We start from the raw sequence: 24,769 nt of genomic DNA, 5'->3' as shown, positions 1-24,769 counted from the left end.
CATGTACATCTCTCCCAACAGGGACCACCACCACCTAGGTATGTGCAGCTGTATTCCAGGTCTAGGTGTAGTAGTTTGTGATTTGCTAATTTTCGTCTGTGTGATTACGATAACTGTCTTCTTAACTGATGAAAATATGAAAAGGATATATTGCTAGTCACCATATAGCAGAGATGTTGAGTCACAGATAGGCACAACAAAAAGACTGTGAAACAAGTAAGCCTTTGGCCAAAAAGACCTGCATTCGAATTAGACAACGTACACACACACACACACACACACACACACACACACACACACACACACACAAAGTAAATGCAACGTACACACATATGGCCACTGCCTGGGCTGCCAGGGCCAGAACCAAATTTCATTCTTAACTCTTGTACTGCAAGTATTACACAAAAAAATGCAATTACTTAATACAGAAATCATATTTGTTATTCCACTTTCAAAGACATAATTTGAGTTTAAACTTCAGTCTATTTTCTTACTAAGCACTACATTCCTGCATAACAGGATGTGTAGGTTGGCTAGGTATGATTCTCCACCAAAGGTGGGTGCAGATGTGGCAGAGAAGGCAGCTCATGAGTACAAGGAACCTTTGTTGCTGTTTATTTACTTTCATTAGACTTTGATGCTGCAAATGTTGATGGAGAGCATGGCAAATACATTGACACAGTGTACACCAACCTCTGGCCCACATTTTAGGCTGCAGCATAGACTATGTGCTACGCTGTGGCTACTGAGTGTCGATGGAGTCTCTCAATTCCTAATGGTCAGCCCAACGTGGCTAGTGTCACCGGGAATACTTTGGTCCTGCCCTGCATCTTGCCCCCAGTGACACAGGGCAAAAGAGTCCTCCACTGAAATCTCAGCTGAGCAGGATGGCTGGTCGCCCGACCCCCCACCCCAGCTGTAGATTCTTGAAGGTGGCAGGCAGAGTGCTGAACTGCCCAAGCCCCCGGGTGGTCAGTGGTGGACAGAGGTTAGAGGAGGAGGAGAAGATTAGTGTTAACTGTCCTGCTGACAATGAGGTTATCAGAGGCAGAGCACAAGCTTGAATTAGGAAAGGATAGGGAAGGAAATCGGCCCCTGCCGTTCTGAGCACCAGCATTTGCCTGAAGGGATTTTGGGAAAAATCATGGAAAATCTAAATCAGAATGGCCAAGGAAAATCTAAATCAGAATGCCAGACATGGGGTTTGAACCATCATCCTTCTGAATGTGAGTCCAGTGTACTATCCACTCCGCCACCTCGCTCCGTGACAGAGGTTCGATGGCCTGGAGATGGTAGTGATGGCAGCATCATTGATATGGTGTTGACCGCAGACATTGGATATCATACCACTGCCCAGCTGTTTGACAGTGACAGGCTGGTCCCCTCAGGACTTTAATGCAGTGGCCCCAGTGCTGACTCTGTAGAAATGGCTGTGTTTCTGTGTCGCACATAAATGTGTGGAACAGGGTCAGTCAGCAAGGGCCATCTGTAGACACACACAGTGGGTTGAACTACAGAAGTATCGTGGAGGTTGGCCAATGTCCCAGGCCATTGACACGCAAAGCAGCATTATGGAAGGGGCTTACTCTTCCTGAAGTTGCTGAACAGACAGGGCATTGTTTGGCGCCAATCCATGCTCAGGATCCATTAGTTTGTCTAGGGCACAGAGCACAGTTTGTGTTCTATTCTGTTACACTACCTTTCCTGAATTTTCACCCATGTGCACTCTCGTGTACTAGTAATGGTGGCCATGTAATAGTATAGTGATAATTTTTTTTTCCTATCACTGTAAGCAACCCTAATGGTGCAGGTATATCAGCTTGAATCTTGTGTAAACCTTCTAGAAACAGAGCTGGGTGTATGAGTATGAGTGTTAAATGATTGTATGTATGCAGTCATTAATTGGATGTCTACAATATCCAAATGCTCCCAGAGTATGCCCACACCATGATTAGTGGCGTCAACAAATGCCCAAATGTAGGACATCAGTGTTGCAGCCAAAGAGAGCAGCTGTCCTTTTTAAGACTGGTAAGCTGTGTGGTGTTTAGGGTCTGCTGTTCCCCAGGTTGACTTCTACATCTGTTTGTCTGTTCTTTCTGACACCACACAGTCATATAATTGATTCGCCTCATTGTGCAATGAATCCACAACCTGTAGTGCAAATGCACATTTACGTTTGACCTCCAGTGGGGATCAAAAATTAGTGAGCATGGGACAAGATGGATGGGGACTGTGGATAGGTGGTGCTAGTGGGTATGTGAGTCAGCCATGTAGCAGGCTGGGATAGCTCATGCATTTGCAATAAACATTGTGTCCATGTGGTATAGTAGTTAACACAACTACCTAGTGAGCAGGAGATTCCGGATTCGAGTCCCAGTCTTGCTCGCATTTTCACTCATCACTGCTGATTCCACATAGAGTCCCAATGCACCTTTAGTTCCTTTCCTTTCCTTTCCTATCCCTTCCCTCCCCTCCCCTGGCCTCTCCTCTCCCTTCAGTTTACATAGTTCCAACCCTTTTTTGTCCAATGCATGAGACTCCATAGATTGGCACAGCTGACTCTATAATTGTATAGGAACTGACAGTAGCCAATGGTATTCTCACTGTGTATCGCTAAAATTTTGTCTTGTTTATCAACACAAATTTTAGTCTTCTAACTGCTGAATTTCATTTTCCTTAGCACAAGCATTACAATCCAACCTCAGAGTCCACTGATGATATGATAGTATTACATCTGGTTGCTGTGTGAAGAATGTGCCACTTGTTAGTGGACATATGTTGAAAGCCTTCTGTCACCCCACAGCCACATGTCATAACGAAGCATCCTGTGTCCCTTTTCCCATTTGTCCCAAACTCAACACCTGGTGCAGGAGCTGCTCCCTCTTGCTCTTGGGTAGTAGTGGTGCCCCTAAATCTTCCTATCAGTTTATTATTCCTGTTGATGGCCTAAGAGCATAGCGATGTGATGGAATGACTATAGAAGTGTCTTATTTTTCTTGCCTGATTTTACCCTTCTTTTCCCTTTCCCCAGACAGCCCCTTCTCCTCTTCTGAAGGTATTGGTGGAAGTGGGGCAGCGCCACTGGGGTTCCTTTAAAATGGGGCACGTGACTTACATGCTCTGCTGATGTGGGGGGTTGATAGTTACAGTTTAGCATTAAAAGAGGATGTAATTTCTATTACTTGAGAGAGCCCTTGGTAATGCACACCAAATTTGTTAGTCTCTCTCTTTGGTGCATAGGTTTTGGTTGGCATCACTCATTGTCCAACATGATACTTTGGTAAGATTTACTTTTTGTATGGGTACTTTCCTGTCTTTCCTGGGCTTTAGTGTTCACCTTTTTAACTTCGTGCCAGATCTTTTTCAACAATTTCAAGAAATTTTGAGCCACTGATAAATCCTACACAGCTGAAAAAGAGATATCATCTGACCAAAAACGGCCTCATATGGGCATAAGCCTGTACTCTCTGTTTTGAATGTGTTCATTTGCTTGCGGGTGTAATGCACTGATGCTGAATTTCTTAATGTTTAATAACTGGCACAACCACTTCATTAAATTAGACATAAAATTCATTCCTTGGTCCTTTATCATTGCCTCAAGTGTTCCAAACTGTAGTATCCATTTGTTAACCATCGCTTGCACCACCTACTGGATAGTTATGGCTATCGTGGACATGAAAAGCACACGAAAGTTTCCACTGATGTTTGAACAAATTGTCCAAGTATAACCATGCCAATCATCTGAAATGGTTTATCAACCTCTAGTAACTTTTGCAATGTAATCTTTCCGTGAATGAGTTTCGCTCTTTGTGTGCTTGGCACATGATTTTTGACGTAATGGTTTAAATCTTGATTTTCTGCTATCCACCAGTAATTGTGTGCTGCTCTGTATTCTGTGACTCAACAGCCACTGTGTCCAGCTAAAATTGAATTGTGTGCATCCCTCAACACTTTGTTTCATGATTCTGGTGGTACTTCTATGTGTAACCCACCTCTGTCTCCGTGTACAGTGATCTGTCTTCCATGCTAAATTGTGGCTGTTTTGCAAATCACTGACAGTCTGAGTGCCTCTCATTCATTCGTCTGTCTATACTGGCGCATTCCATAGCGTATATTTTGTAATTAAGTTCAACTACATTTCTGAGTGATTTACCCGGTCCGTGTACTACTTCAAAATCGAGTTCACCCCATTGTACTGCCCATCTAGTCAAGTGACTTATCAGGTCTTTTGAATACTAGTAATCATTTCAATACCACATTACTTTGAATTGTTGTCCATGCATATAACAGCAGAAATAAGTTACTCCACACATTAGTGCTAACATTTCTTTCTCAATAGTTGAAAATTTTTCTCTGCAGTAATAAGATGTCTTTGATGCATATGCTGCTGAGGTGTTCTTGTCCATCTAATTGTTGGCTTAAAATGCTAACTACGACAAAATTACTTTCATCACACAACAGTATAAATTGTTTTTGATAGACTGGAGAAGTGAGAACTGGACTAGTGGTCAATAAATCTTTCAAATTTACAAATCTTGTTTCACAATTCAGACACCAGTCAGATTTTACTCCTTTCTTTAATAATTGTGTGAGGGGTTTTTCAATTTCAGTGAATTTTCGAATCAGTTTTCTATAGAAATAAGCTAAGCCTAAATATGTCTGTAATTCCTTTTCAGTAGTGAACGGAAATTTCTCACAGCATCAAGAAGTCGCAGTTCAGCAGGTATGCATCCAGGCCAAATATTTGGCCGAACTAACAGTCTTATGGTGTCACAGAATGGCTCATTTCTGGGCTGAGTGTCAATCATGCTGCACATAAATGATCAAAGACTTCACGTAAACACTCTACATGCTCCTGTAAATCCTTGAAGAACACGATGTTGTCTTCTAAATAGATCCTACATGCTTTGTTTTAATTCCTTGTTATATGAAACCTAATAGGTGCTGGAAGGTTGCTGACACTTTTATCATTCCAAATGGCACATGACAATACTTATACAGAGTCGAGAATGCAATTTTCAGATGATCTAAAGGCATTGCTTCTAAGTGATGATTCCCACTTTGTAGGTCCATATTTGCAAAACATTGACACTGGCCTAGATTAGTCTCTGTAATAATAGGCATAGGGCAGGTGTCTGTAACTGTTTTCTGGTTCAACTAACAGTGGCTGCACCAAAGTTGTGTATGTTACTGCCATCTGATGAATTATTTTGCACAATGACAATAGATGTGGACAAGATGCTATTTCTCTCTTCTGTGATCCCTTCTTGCAGTAGAACTCCGTACACCTTTTTATAGACAGGCGATTCATTCCCAGTGGGAATACGATAAGTGGGCATAGCAGGCAGTGGTCCTGGAGGATCAAATAACTCAGTGTGTTCTTTCAATGGTCTCTCTACGTACTCCTTATCCTCTCCCTCTATATGTGATACTTTTCTCCTCAGTGCAGTTAAAAATGACAGACTTTCCCAGTGCTACATAAACTGACATGAAATCCATACCTATCTCATTCTCTTCCATCACTTCTGAGCTGCCTGTCAGAATATCATGTGACAGCTTCACTTCTTCAGAACTAAGGTTATAAATACTGATAGACATAACTCTGCTCCCCTCAATTTCCTGCATGTATGACAAACTATGCCACGTAGAACATTCTACATCTACACCTACATAGATACTCCGCAAGCCACCATACAGCATGTGGCGGAGCGTACCATGTACCACTACTAGTTAGTTCAATTCCTCCACAATTCCACTCACAAATAGAGCAACAGAAAAATGACTGTCTATACGCCTCCGTATGAGCCCTAATTTCTTGTATCTTATCTTCTTGGCCCTTACGCGCAGTGTATGTTAGTGGCAGTAGAATCATTCGGCAGTCAACTTCAAATGCCAGTTCTCTAAATTTTTTCCATACTGTTCCTCAAAAAGAAGGTCGGCTTCCCTCCAGGGATTTCCATTTGAGTTCCCAAAGCAGCTCCATAACTTTTACGCGTTTTTCAAATCTACCAGTAACAAATCTAGCAGGCCACCATTGAATTGTTTCGATGTCTTCTTTTAATCGAATTAATCCAACCTGGTACTGATCACAAACACTCAACCAGTACCCAAGAACAAGTCAAATCAAAACCCTATATGCAGTCTCCTTTATAGATGAGCCACACTTTTTAAAAATTCTCCCAATAAACTGAAGTTGACCATTCACCTTCCCCACTACAGTCCTCACACACTCGTTCCATTTCATACTGCTTTGCAACGTTATGCCCAGATATTTCAACGATGTGCCTCTGTCAAGCAGGATACTACTGATGCTGTATCCAAACATTAGGGGTTTGTTTTTCCTACTCATCCAAATTAACTTACATTTTTCCACGTTTAGAGCTAGCTACCATTCATCAGTCCACCTAGAAATTTTGTCCAAGTCATCGTGTATCCTCCCACAGCTACTCAGCTTCTACACCTCATCCTACACCACAGCACCATCAGAAAAAAAAACACAGATTACTGCCCAAACTGTCTGCCAAATCATTTATGTATATAGAATACAACAGTGGTCCTATCATGCTTCTGTGTGGCATCTGATGATATCCTTGTCTCTGATTAATATTCACCATTGAGGACAACATGTTGGGTTCTATAACTTAAAAAGTCTTTGAGCCACTTACATTTCTGTGAACCAGCCTGCAGTTGGTCACCATGTTAAATACTTTCTGGAAATACAGAAACATGAAATCTGCTTGTTGTCGTTCATCCGTAGTTTGCAGTATATCATATGAGAAAAGGACAAGCTGTTTTGCATGAGCCATGCTTTCTAAAATGATGCTGATTCATGGAAATAAGCTTCTTGATCTCAAGAAAATCTATTATATTCAAACTAAGAATATGTTCAAGGATGCTGCAGCAAACTGACGTTAGGGATAGTGGTCAATAATTTTGCAGGTCCGTTCTTATATCCATCTTATACACATGAGTCACCTGCACTTGTTTCCAGTTGCTTAGGACTTTGTGCTGGATGAGGGATTCGGGATATATGGAAGCTAGGTAAGAGGCCAGTACTGTAGAGTACTTTCTGTTGAACCGAATTGGAATTCCATCCGGTCCTGGTGACTTATCTGCTTTCAAATCCTTCAGTTGTTTCTTTACACCAGGGATGCCTATTACCAAGTTGGACTCGCATTCAGGAGGATGACGGTTTGGAAGTGCATCTAGCCATCCAGATTTTAGTTTTCTGTGATTTCTGTGAATTGCTCCAGGCAAATGCTGGGATGGTTCCTTAGAAAGAGCATGGCTGATTTTCTTCCCCATCCTTAACACAATCAGGCTTGTGCTAAGTCTCCAATGACCTCAGTATTAATGGGACATTAAACCCAATCTGCCTTCCTTTTTCTTACTACCTTGTCCATATGAGTGTTTGTTCATTGGTCAAATGGTGGAATGTTTGCGCATTTCTTGAATGTGCAATTTAAAACTTCAGGTTTTGCATCACTATCTTCAACTGCCACACCGGACTATTCAACAAGAGACTGGATGGAAGCCTGAGAGAGACTTAGTGATTTTACATAGAACCAGAAAATACTCGCGTTCTCTGCCAGATCTTATGCTAAGGTATGACAGTGGTAATTGTTGTATTCTTCGTGCATAGACTTTTTCATTGGCTCACGAATCTCCACTAACCTTTGCTTCTTGTCATTTGTGCATTCTCTTTTAAACTGAGAGTGCAGCAGCCTGTGTTCCCATAGCATTTCCAGATTTCATTATTAGACCACAGTGGGTCTTTTCCATCCTTAATCCTCTTACTAGGCACCTAACTCTCCAGACCACAATTTACAATCTATTTAAACTTTCGTCCATAATTCCGCTACATCCATCGTACTGGAAGTAAGTGATGTCAGTTCATTGTTGAAGTGAGATGTTAGCAACTGCTTATCTACTCTGTCTAGCAGAAACACTCTCCTAGCCTTCTTGACTGATTTATTAAGTTTCTTAACCATAGTTGCTATAGTGACATCACGATCACTAATCCCCTTTTCTATACTTAGGGTGTCAGTAAGGTCCAGTCTGTTCATAGCTACGAGCTCTAAGATATTTCTGTTGCATGTGAGCTGCCGAACTAGTTGTTTGAGACAGTTTTGAGAAAACATGTTCAAATCACTACTGACCATAGAATTTTTTTGAATGAGTGTATAATTCTCACAACGAAATCAAGCTGCCACTAAAAACTGCCAACAATTAACTTGGTTTCACTTACACCTGTTATATATGACCAGATAGTTTCACTGTCACACTCAACTTCGATCTCAATAGAGACGTTGTTCTTGTCAACTACAATGAATACTCCCCCTCATTTGGCCTCTAACCTGTCTTTCCGATATATTTTTCACAACTCGCTAAATAACTCAGAGCTTTCCACTTTGGGTTTCAGCCAGCTCTCGGTCACAAGAATAATCTGAGTGCGAGAACTTTCCTGGAGTGCAGTAAATTTGGGAACTTTGTTGTGAATACTTCAACAGTTTACTGATAAAATTTTGAAAGACGAAATGTCTGTACTCTTAACATGGTTTTATTTCCCTTGCTGTGTGTCTACTGGTGAATGCTTATCAGAATATCTCAAACTACCACCTGGCCTCAAAAAACCTTATGTGCACTCTGTAAGTACTCTGCTACTTGAGTAGCTGCTTCATTTGCGTAGTGCACACCTAACCTATCAAGAGGAGTCCTATGAATCCCCACCCAATAATGCAGGTCTCGAAATCGCCAGCCAAGACTGTCACAGAGTCAACGAAGCCTTTGTTTGGAAATCTCCACTCAGTTGCAAACCAGAGGACCACGATCAACTGTGGGAATAATGCTGCATATTGCAAGCTCTGCTTGCGCCCCATGCAAGAGGCCAGCAGCCTTCACCACTTGTACCAGCCACCTGTACGAACTGAGGATGACCCCAGAACCCATCCGACAGATGTTATTGGTGTAGACGGAGCTACAACTTGCAGATGACATCACCCTGCACATTCAGTAGGCACAGGCAGGGCCACCTCCATATCTCGGACCAGGCCTCCTGGCACGCATACCAAGTGTGCATTGGCTTTCTTTCCAGTCCTGAATGCCATCTGTCTAAGGGGCTCCATGTTATGCCTAACGTTGGAGCTCCTGATAACCAGTAAACCCTCCCCTGTGTGCCTGCTCAGACCCTGCTGAAGGAGCAGCCACCTGTCCACTCACAAGGTGAATGGGAGAGGCCAATCTCCACATTGGCTCTCCACCTTGATTGATGCTAAAGCATTACCACCTGCCACTCACACTGCTGTGGATCCACCATGGTGTGTGCACTAGAAGGTGCCCCAGCAATAGAGCCCATGGGCAAAATGAGCAGCACCTGAGGCATCCCATATGCACCAGATTCTCTGCCACTGCTGCACTGCAATGCAGCAGCCTCAAGACAACTGACCATAGCAAAAAGCACATTCAGTTGTTCGTGAACTGTGGCCAGCTCCTCCTCTGCCTGCACATAGCATTCACACATCGTACCAAGTCTAAATGAAGAAGTAAACCATAAAAGCAGACAGAATCCTAGGTACATGATTTGCTACCCTCCTGATGTGTCGCCAATGGATGCTGATGCGTTAATGACCTACATAGTTGGCTGTTCAGAAGAAATGAAAATTGTGCCACAGATAAGAAATGTACTACAAGGAAAACACAGGAAAAGATAAACACTTAACTTACCTCTCTGTAGATGCGTATTAGCCAAGAGCTGGGGACTGACATTGTGCTTTAGATAATTCTTTATTTTCAAGCAGATGTTCCCAAAAAGAATTAAGTGGCAGTTCAGCTCCTACCCAAATTAACATTCCAGTATCCTTTTGGTATGCTATCCCGCAAGTTGACTGTAAAGGACATTGTATGCAGTTCAGCAGGTTTATCGGACATGCCGGGCCTTCCTTGTGACAGTGATGAATTTCCAGCTGTAAAAACAAGTTGAAATGAAGTCATGACTTCATAGTGACAGTCAACAATAGGGAGAATTTCTGTACTCACCTGGATGAAACTTCGCCCCACTTGGAATCCTAGCACTGCCGAATTGAGTGGACCTACATGAAATCCACCTATGCCGCTTAACCTCCATCATGGCAGATTTAATTCTACTTCACCAAATAAACTCTTACTTGCCACCACTACTTGAGATCAAGTATCTAATAAGAATTTGCACAACTTTCCTTTCACCTAGCGAATCAGAGGATACCTGGCTAACTTTTATTGCAAGTGTTGTCTAGTAGACTTACTTTTTCCTGCCCCCTTTAACAGTGGGGTAAGAGGTCTCTCCCATGACCACCTTCTCTTGTCCCTGCAAACGCTTGCATGTGCAGTTCCGTTTGGAGTGTCCAAAATGTTTACATGGTTGACATTGCTACTCTCTACAATTGTAATTATTATGACCCTGACAACCACATTTAAAACATCTGATATCCATTGTTAAATGTCTTTCTTTCCCCACAGTTTGGTGACCATATCAATTTCAGCTAATGCCACTACAATGTCTGCTGCTTCATTCAAAGTCTTTGGAAATGGAAAATGAATTCTATGTGACATTTCCAATGGTAATTCCAGCAAGAATGCATCAACAAGTCTGTGTTAGGTTTCTCCTGTCCCATTTTTGTGTTGCTAATTGTGTTGTCAGAAAGCCTTCTATACTATCAAGATCTTCTGAATTGTTTCAGATTTATATTTTATCGAGCACAGTCAGAATAAGTTAGAGGAATATTGCCCTTGGTATGGAAATCATAGGAGGTACAACTGTATTTGACAGATGTTAGTTGATAAATCATGGAGTATAAGTAGTCTGAAAAGAGTATTATGAAATATAGAAGTTCGTGATTTTTAAAAGGAGAGGGGGGAGGGGCGGGGGGTGTTTAGAATACTGTATGAGATCTGATGACAGGAATTAGTGTATTACCAAAAATATATTCTAACAAAATTGTTTTATTGCATATTATCACTTTTATTTGTATTTTGCCCCTAAAGAAACAGAGGAATTGCATGTAATAAAACAACCGAGTTATACAAAGTGATTTGTTATGATTTTTAAACTTTATTACATACAGCAGCAGTGTGAATAGAATTAATGTGTATTTTGGAAGGAACGTAGAAGGAAACAAAAGTGGATCAGCAGCTTATATTAACATTTTGACAAGAACAAGCCAATTACTGTTTGACACTAAACGATATTGTGCCTAGGACAATTCAGAAAATAAAATATGTGAAATTCAGCTGAATAATATGAAAGGAAGATGGTACGAGGGAAAGCTTGCTATATCGTTAACTTAAATATTAAACATGTGAACCAATCTGTAGATAAATCATAGGATGTAGTTTATTGTTCGATTTTCTATTTTACACAGGTCACCAAAGCGCTCCATGCGCACGCCAACATCTCAGGCATTTGCTGAGAGCACAATTTCTGCAGTTCAAGCAGCTCTGCACAAATACCAGCTACAGATTCATGAACTACAGGTAAATGTTGTCATATAGTCATGCACTGGTGATGACAGCTTCGTTTAATCTTCTTTGTCACATCATATAATGTTCCTTCTCTTAGAGTATTCTAGCCAAGGGGTGTGTACTGTGCATAAACTTACGATGTTATGTCTCCATCTATATTCTGTAAACCACTATATGGTTTGTGACAGAAAATTCATATTGTATCAGGTTTATTGCCTCCTTTCCTATTCTGTTTGCAAATTGTACGAGGCAAGACTCATTGTCATTACTTCTTGCATAGTCTTATTGTTGTGGTTATTGTGCAAAGATATATATAGGAAATAATATTTGAGGGCTTGTTTTGATGTGTGGATTCTCGGTATTTTGTGAGTGAGGCTACACATGACACACAACACTTTTCTGCAATGTTTTCCACTGCAATTTTCGTAATCACTTGTACGACACTTTCACTCTGAGTAAAGGAAACTGAAACAGAGCGTGCAACTCTTCCAGGAATCTTCTCTTTCTGCTCTGTTAATTCAACATAGTAAGAGTCGCAGACTGTCAAACACACCTCAATAATGGTTTAAGCAAGCATTTTGGAATATTTAACTTTTGTAAATGAGTTATGCTTGTTAAGGATTCTTGTAATAAATGTGAATAACCTTTTAAAAAGGAACCAATCCAAAATATGACATAAACAATTCCTGGAAGCTACAGGAAACATAAATTTGAATAGCAGGACAGGGATCTGACCTGGCATCCTCCTATATGCAAATCAGCTGCCTAAACCACTGTGCCACCACAATCTGCTAAATTAGATAGAAGGTATCTTGTAAGACTTGTACATATCAGCACCATTAGCAAGTGCTCACATGCAATTAGGTGTAAGAAATTTACAGCTTTGGCCAACAGCCATATTCAGAACAAAAAGAAAAGATATATAATAGAGGGAAACATTCCACGTGGGAAAAATATATCTAAAAACACAGATGGTGTGACTTACCAAACGAAAGTGCGGGCAGGTCGATAGACACACAAACAAACACAAACATACACACGTAATTCAAGCTTCCGCAACAAACTGTTGCCTCATCAGGAAAGAGGGAAGGAGAGGGAAAGACGAAAGGATGTGGGTTTTAAGAGAGAGGGTAAGGAGTCATTCCAATCGCGGGAGTGGAAAGACTTACCTTAGGGGGAAAAAAGGACAGGTATACACTCGCGCACACACACACATATCCATCCGCACATACACAGACACAAGCAGGCATTTTCTGACATGGAGGTCACGTGCGCTTCATGCCTTTCCCTCGTGGTACCACAGAGCAAATGACACCATCCAGCAGGTAGAAGTGCCAGTCCACAGCCTGCATTGCCAATAGCACACAATCATTACAATTTCAATCTGCACAAACCATCAAAAAAGTCCCAAAAGTGGGGGACTTCCTACTTACTACCTACCTTTACCCATGAATATTTTTCGTTGGCCAGTGGATATCAAGGGTGTGGAATGTCTCCTATGAATGACATGTTACATCTCAATTGTATTCTACTGTATCCATTATTATAAAATTTGTAAGTAGTTAATGGGTGTAAATATTGTAAAAATACAGCCTCATTCCATAGCCTAGAAACTTTAATGCCATTGGCATTAATGGAACCAACAATTAAAAAAAAAAAAAAAAAAAAGAAAAAAGAAAAGAAACTGGAAGCAGGAATAAATGGCCAGATAAATTTAAGGCAGAATGACAACATAAATGTAGCCACAGGGCAATCAGGCGCCACACTCAGGTTTATTGGAAGAATCGTAATGGAATTCTTTGTGGGTTTTGGCCAACAGCTATCTTAAGAAAAATATGAAACATGTAGATATAAGGTATCTTGTCAGGTTAGTACATATCATTGGCAAGTGCTTACTTGCTAGGGATACTGACATGTTCTGGTTTGTCTACAGTATATCTGTTCCTTTTCTGTGGCTATTGGCTAGACCAATAAACTGTTTAAGTGTAACTACATGTTAGCATTTGCTAAAGGTACTGGTATGTACTAGTCTGTCAAGATACCTTGTATGTACAGGGTGACAGTTATTGAACTGTATGAAATAAACCTGTCATTACTCCTGAATGGTTTGCATTAGGATGTTTAAACTGCACGATTGCCCCCGGGACATGATGGAAATTAGTATGTGCGTGATGATTTGGTTTGGCAACAAAGCCCACTTTTATTTGGATGGGTTTGTCAATAAGTGAAATTGGCACATTTGGGGGACTGAGAATCCACATGTCACCATCGAGAAGTCTCTTCGTCCTCAACAGGTGATTGTGTGGTGTGGAATATCCAGTCATGGAATAATTGGTGCGATATTCCTTGACTCCGCAGTGACTACCAAACATTATGTAAAGGTTTTGAAAGAGGGTTTCATCCATTTTATCCAAAGTGCCCCTAATTTCGAGAAGACATGGTTCATGCAAGACAGAGCTCGACCCCATCGAAGCAGGAGAGTGTTTGATCATATTCTCTGGTTCTGAACACATGCAACTCCTTTTTGTGGAGCTATTGTAAAGACAAGGTGTACAACAACAACCCCAAAATCATTGCCTTTACAAATGTCTGCTTGTGTCTGTGTATGTGTGGATGGGTATGTGTGTGTGTGTGCGCGAGTGTATACCTGTCCTTTTTTCCCCCTAAGGTAAGTCTTTCCGCTCCCGGGATTGGAATGACTCCTTACCGTCGCCCTTAAAACCCACATCCTTTCGTCTTTCCCTCTCCTTCCCTCTTTCCTGATGAGGCAACAGTTTGTTGCGAAAGCTTGAATTTCGTGTGTATGTTTGTGTTTGTTTGTGTGTCTATCGACCTGCCCGCACTTTCGTTCGGTAAGTCACATCATCTGTGTTTTTAGAAAAGATATATAGCTTTTTTTGTCAGACTAGTACATGATAGTGTCATCAGCAAGTAAGTACTTGCTAATTAGTGTGGTATGAACTAGTCCTATTTGATACCTCATACATATTTCTTTTCTTTTGATTCTGAAGGTAGTTGTCAGCCAAAATCCACAAAGAGTTTGGTTTTTCCAGAATGAAACTAACATGGTGCAGTGGAATGTGGCTGTTTTCAATCTTCATGGCACATTAAAATTGTACACCCTACTAGAATGTGAAACCAGAATACTGTCTTTCGTGGGCAATGTAGTGGAGGCCCACTATGGATATATCTCACGTTATTTGATTGGAGGGAGCGAATTGGTCACCCGTGTAGCATTGCGCCATCAGCACTGACACCACAGTATAAGCACTGGCAGTACACCAAGTGAACCTCCACTACCCTGTCCACATGTGGACAGAAATATTGGAAGGTATCAAGGCTGTTACAACTTGTGAAAGGTTTGCTACTCCTGCATGACAGTGCACTCGTTCATGCCACTCTGCTAACTGTGGCTACTTGTTCTCATTTAGAATATGAAATCTTTCCAGATCTGTTTTACTCGCCAGATCTAGCACCCACAAATTGCTTCCTCCTCCGAAGACTGAGGAAATTATTGCCAGGACAACATTTTATCAGTGGTGATGAGGTGATATCCGCAGTGGAGAACTTTTTCCAGAGACGAACTAATGACTCGTACAATTATGGCATACAATAGGCTGTACATTGCTAGAAAAAATATGTAAACTTGAAATGGTCTTGTGGAGAGGACTAATAAATGTGCAAAAATTCAGAGTTCTAGCCTTTTATTTTCGTACATTTTGAAAATGTTGAGGAATGTTTAGGTGACAGAATACTTACAAACCAGTTACAATATAGGCACTGTGAAATATAAGCAGGGGGGGGGGGGGGGGGGGGGGGGAGAGAGAGAGAGAGAGAGAGAGAGAGAGAGAGAGAGAGAGAGAGAGAGAGAGAGAGAGAGAGAGAGACTAATAAAATATTGTGGCCATACTGCTTGCAATAATTTATTGTGAGTGTCTGGAGTTACAGTGTTCTATGTGACTGGAAAAAGGCACAAGTCATTTCAACTTAAAAAAGGGTTGCAAGACTGTGATGTACAGAGCTATAGATGTGTCTAACTCATATTAATAGGCTGTAGAATTATAAAAAATACTTTGTGCTCCCATGTGATGACTTTTCTAGAGACTGAGCAACTCTGAAGGAACTAACAATTATTCCAAAAGGATCAGTCATGTGAAAATGTTCTCTGTTCATTCACATTATCCAAAGAAAAGATTGCATGTTGATGTGGGCGTTCTCAAGATAGTGTTATGGGATCACTATTGTACACAATATATATTTAAATGACTTGGCATATTATGTCTATGGGTCTCTGTGGTTGTTTACTGATGACACAGTTATGTAGAGGGAGATGACATCCATTGGAGAGTACTACAAAATGCATAGTGTCTTGAAGGTGACTTGCACCTAGTGCAAAGATTATCATCTACAATTCAGCAATGTAATGTAATGGGCATAAATAGATGATAAGACCTGATATTATTTGGCCATCAGTCACCAGAATTAGTGATAACCACCAAGTATCTAGGAAGTATCTAGCAAGTGGACTCTGCTAAATTCTTGGTTGTGTAAGTTGATAGCAAATTAAATTGGTCCTGCCATATCTTAGATCTGGCAAAAAGACTTCATTCTGCAACTTTTTCCTTCCAAATAATTGCATCATCTGCACACATAGATGCCATCAGAGCTGCTTCCTGTGGATTTTTCAATGCGCTGTCATCTTACAGCGTCATCTTTTGAGGTAATCAGCATGTGATGAAAAAGTTTTTTAGCAATCAGAAGAGAGGTAAACACATCACGAGTGGTATTCATCCAAGGCACTCTTGCAGGAATCTGTTCTGGAAACTACAGGTTTTTACAATGATGTCTTGGTATATATTCTCCCTTGTGTGTTCTCTTAATAAAACTTGCTCCCTTTCCAAAACCAGTAGTGCATATCATGGCTACAATATGAGGTCCAAAACAGGAGTTAAATAGTAACCAGATGACCTTCGTCCTTGTACAGAAAGGATAAATTATTCAGGCCTGAAAGTTTTCAGCACTCTGCGTACAGACATCAAAAGTCTATCTCTTGAAACGTCTAAATTGAAAAGGAAAGTGAAAGAATATCTGTTGTGAGACTCATTCTACTCAGTGAATTTTTCATAAAGTGGTGTGCATGTGTGTAGTTTTATTGTATAACTTAATTGTCCCATTTAATGCAAGCATACTGGTAAATATGATTTTTTATCATAAATGGAATCATATTATTGACGTTTAACTACAAGGATATTACTTAAGTGAATGTCTCATAATGAGCACATAAATGTTAGTTGTGATATCTTGTGTATTATGATGTAACATTAGGTGGTATGCATACTATAATGAATCCACCGTATTGTGAATGTTTCTATGGTATTTATTCCTCTAATGAGAGTGTTTAGAATAGCCCGTTTTAACAGTCCAGTAGTTGATCTGTAACTTGTGCATCTTGCTAGGTTTCTTGCTTATATTACTTTTTCTCACATTCACTGAGCAATACTAATGCTGCAGGGGTCCTGTTATTCAGTACCCTTGAACCGTGACATAGCTTCTCCCCCATGGTCTTCGATCCATCATGTCAAAGACGCTGAAAGAGACTTTCCTTATTCCAGGAGAAAAACACACTCTAAGAAGTTGAACTCAGTGTATTACCTGTAATGTACAATTCTAACTTCTCTTAATGAATTGACTATACATGCATTACATTCCAGTTAGATGATGTCATGTGACCGTTTCACACAAGACTTAGAACCAGAGTACAGTAAAATCTGAACAGCAATGCTGTAATGGTTTCTTTTCTAACATGGAGGTCACGTGCGCTTCATGCCTTTCCCTCGTGGTACCACAGAGCAAATGACACCATCCAGCAGGTAGAAGCGCCAGTCCACAGCCTGCATTGCCAATAGCACACAATCATTACAATTTCAACCTGCACAAACCATCAAAAAAGTCCCAAAAGTGGTGGACTCCCTACTTACTACCTACCTTTACCCATGAATATTTTTCGTTGGCCAGTGGATATCAAGGGTGTGGAATGTCTCCTATAAATGACATGTTATACCTCAATTGTATTCTACTGTATCCATTATTATAAAATTTGTAAGAAGTTAATGGGTGTAAATATTGTAAAAATGCAGACTCATTCCATAGCCTAGAAACTTTAATGCCATTGGCATTAATGGAACCAACAATTAAAAAAAAAAAAAAAAAAAAAAAGAAAAGAAAAGAAACTGGAAGCAGGAATAAATGGCCAGATAAATTTAAGGCAGAATGACAACATAAATGTAGCCACGGGGCAATCAGGCGCCACACTCAGGTTTGTTGGAAGAATCCTAATGGAATTCTTTGTGGGTTTTGGCCAACAGCTATCTTAAGAAAAATATGAAACATGTAGATATAAGGTATCTTGTCAGGTTAGTACATATCATTGGCAAGTGCTTACTTGCTAGGGATACTGACATGTTCTGGTTTGTCTACAGTATATCTGTTCCTTTTCTGTGGCTATTGGCTAGACCAATAAACTGTTTAAGTGTAACTACATGTTAGCATTTGCTAAAGGTACTGGTATGTACTAGTCTGTCAAGATACCTTGTATGTACAGGGTGACAGTTATTGAACTGTATGAAATAAACCTGTCATTACTCCTGAATGGTTTGCATTAGGATGTTTAAACTGCACGATTGCCCCCGGGACATGATGGAAATTAGTATGTGCGTGATGATTTGGTTTGGCAACAAAGCCCACTTTTATTTGGATGGGTTTGTCAATAAGCGAAATTGGCACATTTGGGGGACTGAGAATCCACATGTCACCATCGAGAAGTCTCTTCGTCCTCAACAGGTGATTGTGTGGTGTGGAATATCCAGTCATGGAATAATTGGTGCGATATTCCTTGACTCCGCAGTGACTACCAAACATTATGTAAAGGTTTTGAAAGAGGGTTTCATCCATTTTATCCAAAGTGCCCCTAATTTCGAGAAGACATGGTTCATGCAAGACAGAGCTCGACCCCATCGAAGCAGGAGAGTGTTTGACCATATTCTCTGGTTCTGAACACATGCAACTCCTTTTTGTGGAGCTATTGTAAAGACAAGGTGTACAACAACAACCCCAAAATCATTGCTGAGCTTAAAACAGCCACTTTGGAGGTCATTGACAGCAGTGATGTTCCAACACTTCAGCAGGTCATGCAGAATTTCGCTATTTGTCTGCACCACATCATCACCAATGATGGAAGGCATATCAAAGGTGTCATAACCTAATTCCGAATACCTGTAGTGACATTTACATGTTGAATAAAGTCTGTGCAAGCCATAGTTTATAACTAATTTTTTTTTTCGTGTAGTTCAATACTTATCACCTTGTATTTTTATTGAGCAAGGTGGCAAATACTGCCAACTTGCATTTAGGAGGACAACAGTTCAGATTTCTGTCCAGCCACTCAAAGTTATATTTTCTGTGCTTTGCCTAATTGTCAAAGGCAAATTATGGTTTGTTTCCTTTGAAAAGAACAGAGCCAGTTACCTTCACTGTCCTTTCTCTGTCTGCACTACAGCTCTTTCACTAATGATCTCATTGTCAATAGGACAGTAAATCCTAACTTTCCTTTCTCACTTCCATCCTTCCATGTCTGTTTCTTTTGTTTTCTACATCTGCATGGCTACTTTGCAATTCAGGTAGATGCTTCATCAAACCACATTCACACTATTTCTCTCCCATTCCACTCTCAAATAGCACATGGAAAAAAGAACACACAAATCTTTCCATGCAGGCTCTAATTTCTCTTATTTTATTACAGTGATAATTTCTCCGTATGTAGATTTCTCCCTATGTAGATGGACATCAACAAATATTTTTACATTCGGAAGAGAAAGTTGATGATTGAAATTTCATTCCCTCACAATGAGAAATGTGATTGAAATTTCATAAAAAGATCTTCCCATAATGAAAAAGCCTTTGTTTTCATGATTGCCATCCCAATCGGCGCATCATATCCATGAAACTGTTCCCTATTTCATGATAGTATATAGCGATCTGCCCATCTTCGAACTTTTTCCATGATCTCTATCAATCCTAACTGGTAAGGATTCCATAATGCGCGGTAATATTCTGGAAGAGATCAGACAAGCATAGTGTAGGGAGTCTTCCAAGTGTTCTGCCAATAAAATGCAGCTTTTGTTTGCTTTCCCTACAACATTATCTACATGATCATTCCAGTTTAAGTGGCTTGTAACTGTAGTTCCTTTAGTTGTATTTCAACCTTTAAATTTGTGCAGTTTATCATGTAACCTAAATTTAATCAATTCCATTTAGTATTCCTGTGGATGACCTCACACTTTTTATTGTTTAGAATCAATTGCCACTCTTCACACCCTGTAGATATCTTATCTAAATCATGTTGCAATTTGCATTTAGTTCTGAAGATGGCTGTTAACTGAAATCGATAAAGTTTTTAAGTGTTATTAATAAATTCCAGTCCAGACTAAACTGTTACATAAATGCTCCTGTGATGTGGTCCTGTCCATAAATTTGTGTTTCATGAAAACTTTGCAACATTATATTTTCTATACAGGGTGAGTCAAAAAGTACTTTGTACTTTGGAATGATATTGAAATTTATTGAGGTAACTTACAGAACCAGCAAATATGTCATTTTGTAGCCAACAGCCACAACTTTCACATAAAGGTGTCAAGTGTCTTTTTGGTGTGATGTGACTATTATTTGTGATGTGGCAAACATTCCACCGTTAATCAATTTCTTCCCACACTCATTGCAGCAAATCGGATGTAACTTGTGCATTGGCTGAGTATATTCAGTTTTTCAGGTCAGCTAAATTGCCTGGTAGGGGAGAAACGTACACACGGTCTGTAATGAAACATCAGAGAAAGAAGTCCAAAGGTGTCAAGTTTGGAGAGCGAGATGGCCAAGCGATTGGCCCTTCACAGGCAATCCACCAACCTGGAAAGTGATTATCGAGGAAACCTCAAACTTCCATGAGGAAATGAGGTGGTACACTGTCTTGCTGGTAATAAAAAGTTTTCAAGCAGATCCAGATACACAGTACCAGTGACAGTTTCCTCCATGATGAAAAAAGGCCCATACTCTTTCACTCTGTAAAGTCACAAAACAGATTATCTCTGGGGATGTCATAAACGTGTTTCAGGGTTGCATGTTGATCTTAACTTTGGGGCTGTCACAAATGTGTTCCAGGGTTGCATGTCAGTCTTCACTGCCCATGTTCTGCAGTCATGGGTGTTCACTATGCCACTATGTGAAATGTTGACTCATCACTGAAAATGGTTGTGTTCAGGAATGTCTCATTGTCCTCTATCCAGTGCAATGTTTCCCCACATAATTCCACATGAGCAACCTTATCTGCATCACTTATGTGCTGTGCCATCGAAAATCTGTATGGTTTCAAGTATAAATATCTTCACACCACTTGCCAAACAGTCTTTTGTGGAATACCATCTCACACGATGCATGTCCTGTTGATTTTTATGGCCTGTGGTCAAAGCTCTCTCTATTCTGCACAATTTAATCATCAACAAGCAGGCATCCTGGTTATTTATCACATCGCAGTTAACAACCCATCTCAACAAAGTTATTGTACCAAGAGTAAATTTTAGGTCTACTTGGAGGTTCTTTGGCATACTGAGTGCAAAATTTACACCGAACAGGTGTTGCAGATTTTGTTTCATGAAACCAAACACACAGTGAGCATACCTCACACCAGTGAAATTAGCCACTCCTGGTGTCAAAATGTGGTACTGATTCACTGTGTAAATCAAACTTGAGGTTGTTTGCTACAAAATAACACATCTACTGATTCTGTATGTTATCTCAATAAATTTCCATATCATTCCAAATATGTGAAGTCCTTTTGGCTCACCCAGTATTATTTGTCTGATAGCTGAATTTATATGTGGTACTATAGAGCTAAATGTTCCCAGGCAAATAAAGCTTTTCTCTAAAGATTCTCTTGTGTTTCCTGATAACACAGGTGAAGCTGCAGACAAGCAGAGAGCAGCTTATGACATGCAGAAAGCAGTGTGAAGCAGCTGAAGAAGCCCAGAATGTCCTGAATAGCCGTGTTTCGGAATTAACAGTGCAGTGGGACACTTGCCGAGCCCATGGAGCACAGCTACAGCAGGACAAGGACAGCCTTCAGCGTGCACTTGACGGTGTGCGAGCAGACAAGGCTGCTCTGGAAAGGGCTCGTCAGGATTTAACTGCTGCTGTGAGTGAACTTAAGTTTTTAATATTGTGTACTATAAGTAGAAACAAAACTGGCATTCTGTGTGTCAGTGTGTGGAATGTCAGATCCCTTAATTGGGCAGGTAGGTTAGAAAATTTAAAAATGGAAATGGATAGGTTAAAGTTAGATATAGTGGGAATTAGTGAAATTCGGTGGCAGGAGAAAAGGACTTCTGGTCAGGTGAATACTGGATTATAAATACAAAATTAAATAAGGGTAATGGAAGAGTAGGTTTACTAATGAATAAAAAAAATTGGAATGCAGATAAGCTACTATGAACAGCATAGTGAACGCATTATTGTAGCCAAGATGGACATGAAGCCCACATCCACCACAGCAGTACAAATGTATGTGCCAGCTAGCTCTGCAGATGATGAAGAGATTGAAGAAATGTGTGATGAGATAAAAGAAATTATTCAGATATTTAAGGAAAACACAAATTTAATAGTGACGGGGACTGAAATATGACAGTAGTAAAAGGAAGAGAAGGAAAAATAGAAGGTGAATTTGAACTTGGAGAAAGGAAAGAAAGGGGAAACTGCCTGGTAGAATTTTGCACATCACAGCTAACACTTGGTTTAAGAATCATGAAAGGAGGTTGTATATGTGGAAGAGACTTGGAAACACCGGAAGGTTTCAGACTGATTATATAATGGTAAGACAGAGATTTCGGAACCAGATTTTAAATTGTAAGATATTTCCAGGTGCAGATCTGGACTGTGACCACAATGTATTGGTCATGAACTGCAGATTAAAACTGAAGAAACTGCAAAGAGGTAGGAATTTAAGGAGATGGCACCTGGATAAACTGAAGATTTTTGAGTGTTTCAGATAGAGCATTAGGGAACGATTGACAAGAACAGGGGGGTGGGAATGCAGTAGAAGAAGAATGGGTAGCTTTGAGAGATGAAATAGTGAAGGCAGCAGAGGCATGTAGGTAAAAAGATGAGGGCTAGTAGAAATCCATGGGTAACACAAGATATATTGAATTTAATTGATGGAAGGAGAAAATATAAAAATTCAGTAAATGAAGGAGGCAAAATGGAATATAAACATATAAAAAATGAGATCAACAGGAATTTCAAAGTGGCTAAGCAGGAATGGCTAGAGGACAAATGTAAGGATTTAGAAGCACTTATCACTAGGGGAAAGATAGATGCCACCTACAGGAACAGTAAAGAGAACCTTGGAGAAAAGAGAACCACATGTATGAATTGCAAGAAAACCAGTCCTAAGCAAAGAAGGGAAAGCCAAAAGGTGGAAGGAGTATATAGGGGGTCTGTACAAAGGAAACATAATTGAGGGCAATATAATGGAAATGGAAGAGGACGTAGATGAAGATGAGATGGAAGATATGATACTGTGTGAAGAATTTGACAGTGCACTCAAAGTCCTAAGTTGAAACAAGGCCCTGACAGTAGACAGTGTTCTGTTAGAGCTGATAGCCTTGATAGAGCCAGCCATGACAAAACTCTTCTATCTAGTGAGCAAGATACAGACAAAATACACTCAGACTTAAAGAAGAATATAATATTCCAACTTCGAAGAAAGCAGATGCTGACAGGTTTTAAAATTCTATTTAGATTTTGTACAGAGACCAGATGGCAATTGTAAGAATAGAGGGGCATGAAAGGGAAGCAGTGGTTGGGGAGGAAGTGAGACAAGGTTGTAGCTATCCTCGATGGTATTCAATCTGTATATTGAGCAAGCAGTAAAGGAAACAAAAGAAAAATTTGGAGTAGAAATGAAAGCCCAGAGAGAAGAAATAAAAGCTTTGAGGTTTGTTGATGACAATTGTAATTCTGTCAGAGACAGCAAAGGATTTGGAAGAGCATTTGAACAGAATGGACAGTATCTTGAAAGGAGGATGTAAGATGAATATCAACAAAAGCAAAACAAGGATAGTGGAATGTAGTCAGATTAAATCAAGTGATGCTGAGGGAATTAGATTAGGAAATTAGACTCTTAAATTAGTAGAATGAGATTTTCACTCTGCAGCCGAGCATGAGCTGATATGAAACTTCCTGGCAGATTAAAACTGTGTACTGGACCAAGAGTCGAACTCAGGACCTTTGCCTTTCGCGGGCAAATACTCTACCGAGCTCACGTCTCGATCTGGCTGCTGGGAAGTTTCACTTAAAGTAGTAGATGAGTTTTACTATTTGGGCAGTAAAATAATTGATGATGATGATGATGGTCAAAATAGAGAGCATATAAAATGTAGACAGGCAACGGCAAGAAGAGAAATTTGTTAATATGAAGTATGGATTTAAGTGTCAGGAAGTCTTTTCTGAAAGTATTTGTATGGAGTGTAGCCATCTATGAAAGTGTAACAGTTTCTACAAGAATAGAACACTAGCTTTTGAAAGTGTGAAGCTACAGAAGAATGCTGAAGATTAGATGAGTAGATCATGTAACTAATGAGGAAATAGTGAATAGAATTTGGGAGAAAAGAAATTTGTGGCACAACCTGACAAGAAGGAATCATTTGGTAGCACACATTCTGACACATCAAGGGCTTACCAATTTAGTACTGGAGAAAAGTGAGGGGGTTAAAAACCATAACAGAGACAAAGAGAAGAATACAGTTAGCAGATTCAGAAATATGTAAGTTGCAGTAGTTACTTGAAGATGAAGAGGGTTGCACAGGATAGCGTAGCATGGAGAGCTGCATCAAACCAGTCTTCAGAATGAAGACCATAACAACAACAACAACAACAACATAAACATACTAAACTAACCGAAAATAAATATCTTCTGTGTGTGTGCTTTATTTTAATTTCTCAGATGTACAAGACAATATTATAAAGCATTTACTGATAAATTAAAAAAGGCTTTGTTATCAATTTCCAAATCAGCCAAGGCTTGAACAGGGGTTATTGAAAGTGGAGGTAACTGGATTTGAATATTATTTTGCTTACAGCTTAAAAAAATTGTCTGCTGAAATATGGTTTCCAGTTATTTTCATAGTCACTGCTCACATACTTATATTCATGTTGTTTTGTTTCCATAATG

At 40.0% G+C, this 24,769-nt stretch overlaps 1 protein-coding gene across 1 annotated transcript in view; it reads left to right on the top strand.

Moving 5' to 3' along the window:
- Window positions 1–24,769, top strand: part of LOC124777260 (rootletin-like) — a 239,025-nt gene that overhangs the window by 33,939 nt on the left and 180,317 nt on the right. The window contains 3 exon segments of the mRNA XM_047252586.1: window positions 1–38; window positions 11,397–11,508; window positions 21,500–21,736. Coding sequence (XP_047108542.1) covers window positions 1–38; window positions 11,397–11,508; window positions 21,500–21,736 — 387 coding nt within the window.

The sequence above is a fragment of the Schistocerca piceifrons genome, chromosome 2, assembly GCF_021461385.2.
Source record: "Schistocerca piceifrons isolate TAMUIC-IGC-003096 chromosome 2, iqSchPice1.1, whole genome shotgun sequence".
NCBI classification, from domain to species: Eukaryota; Metazoa; Arthropoda; class Insecta; order Orthoptera; family Acrididae; genus Schistocerca; species Schistocerca piceifrons.
This window is presented reverse-complemented; position numbering and strand designations above follow the sequence as displayed.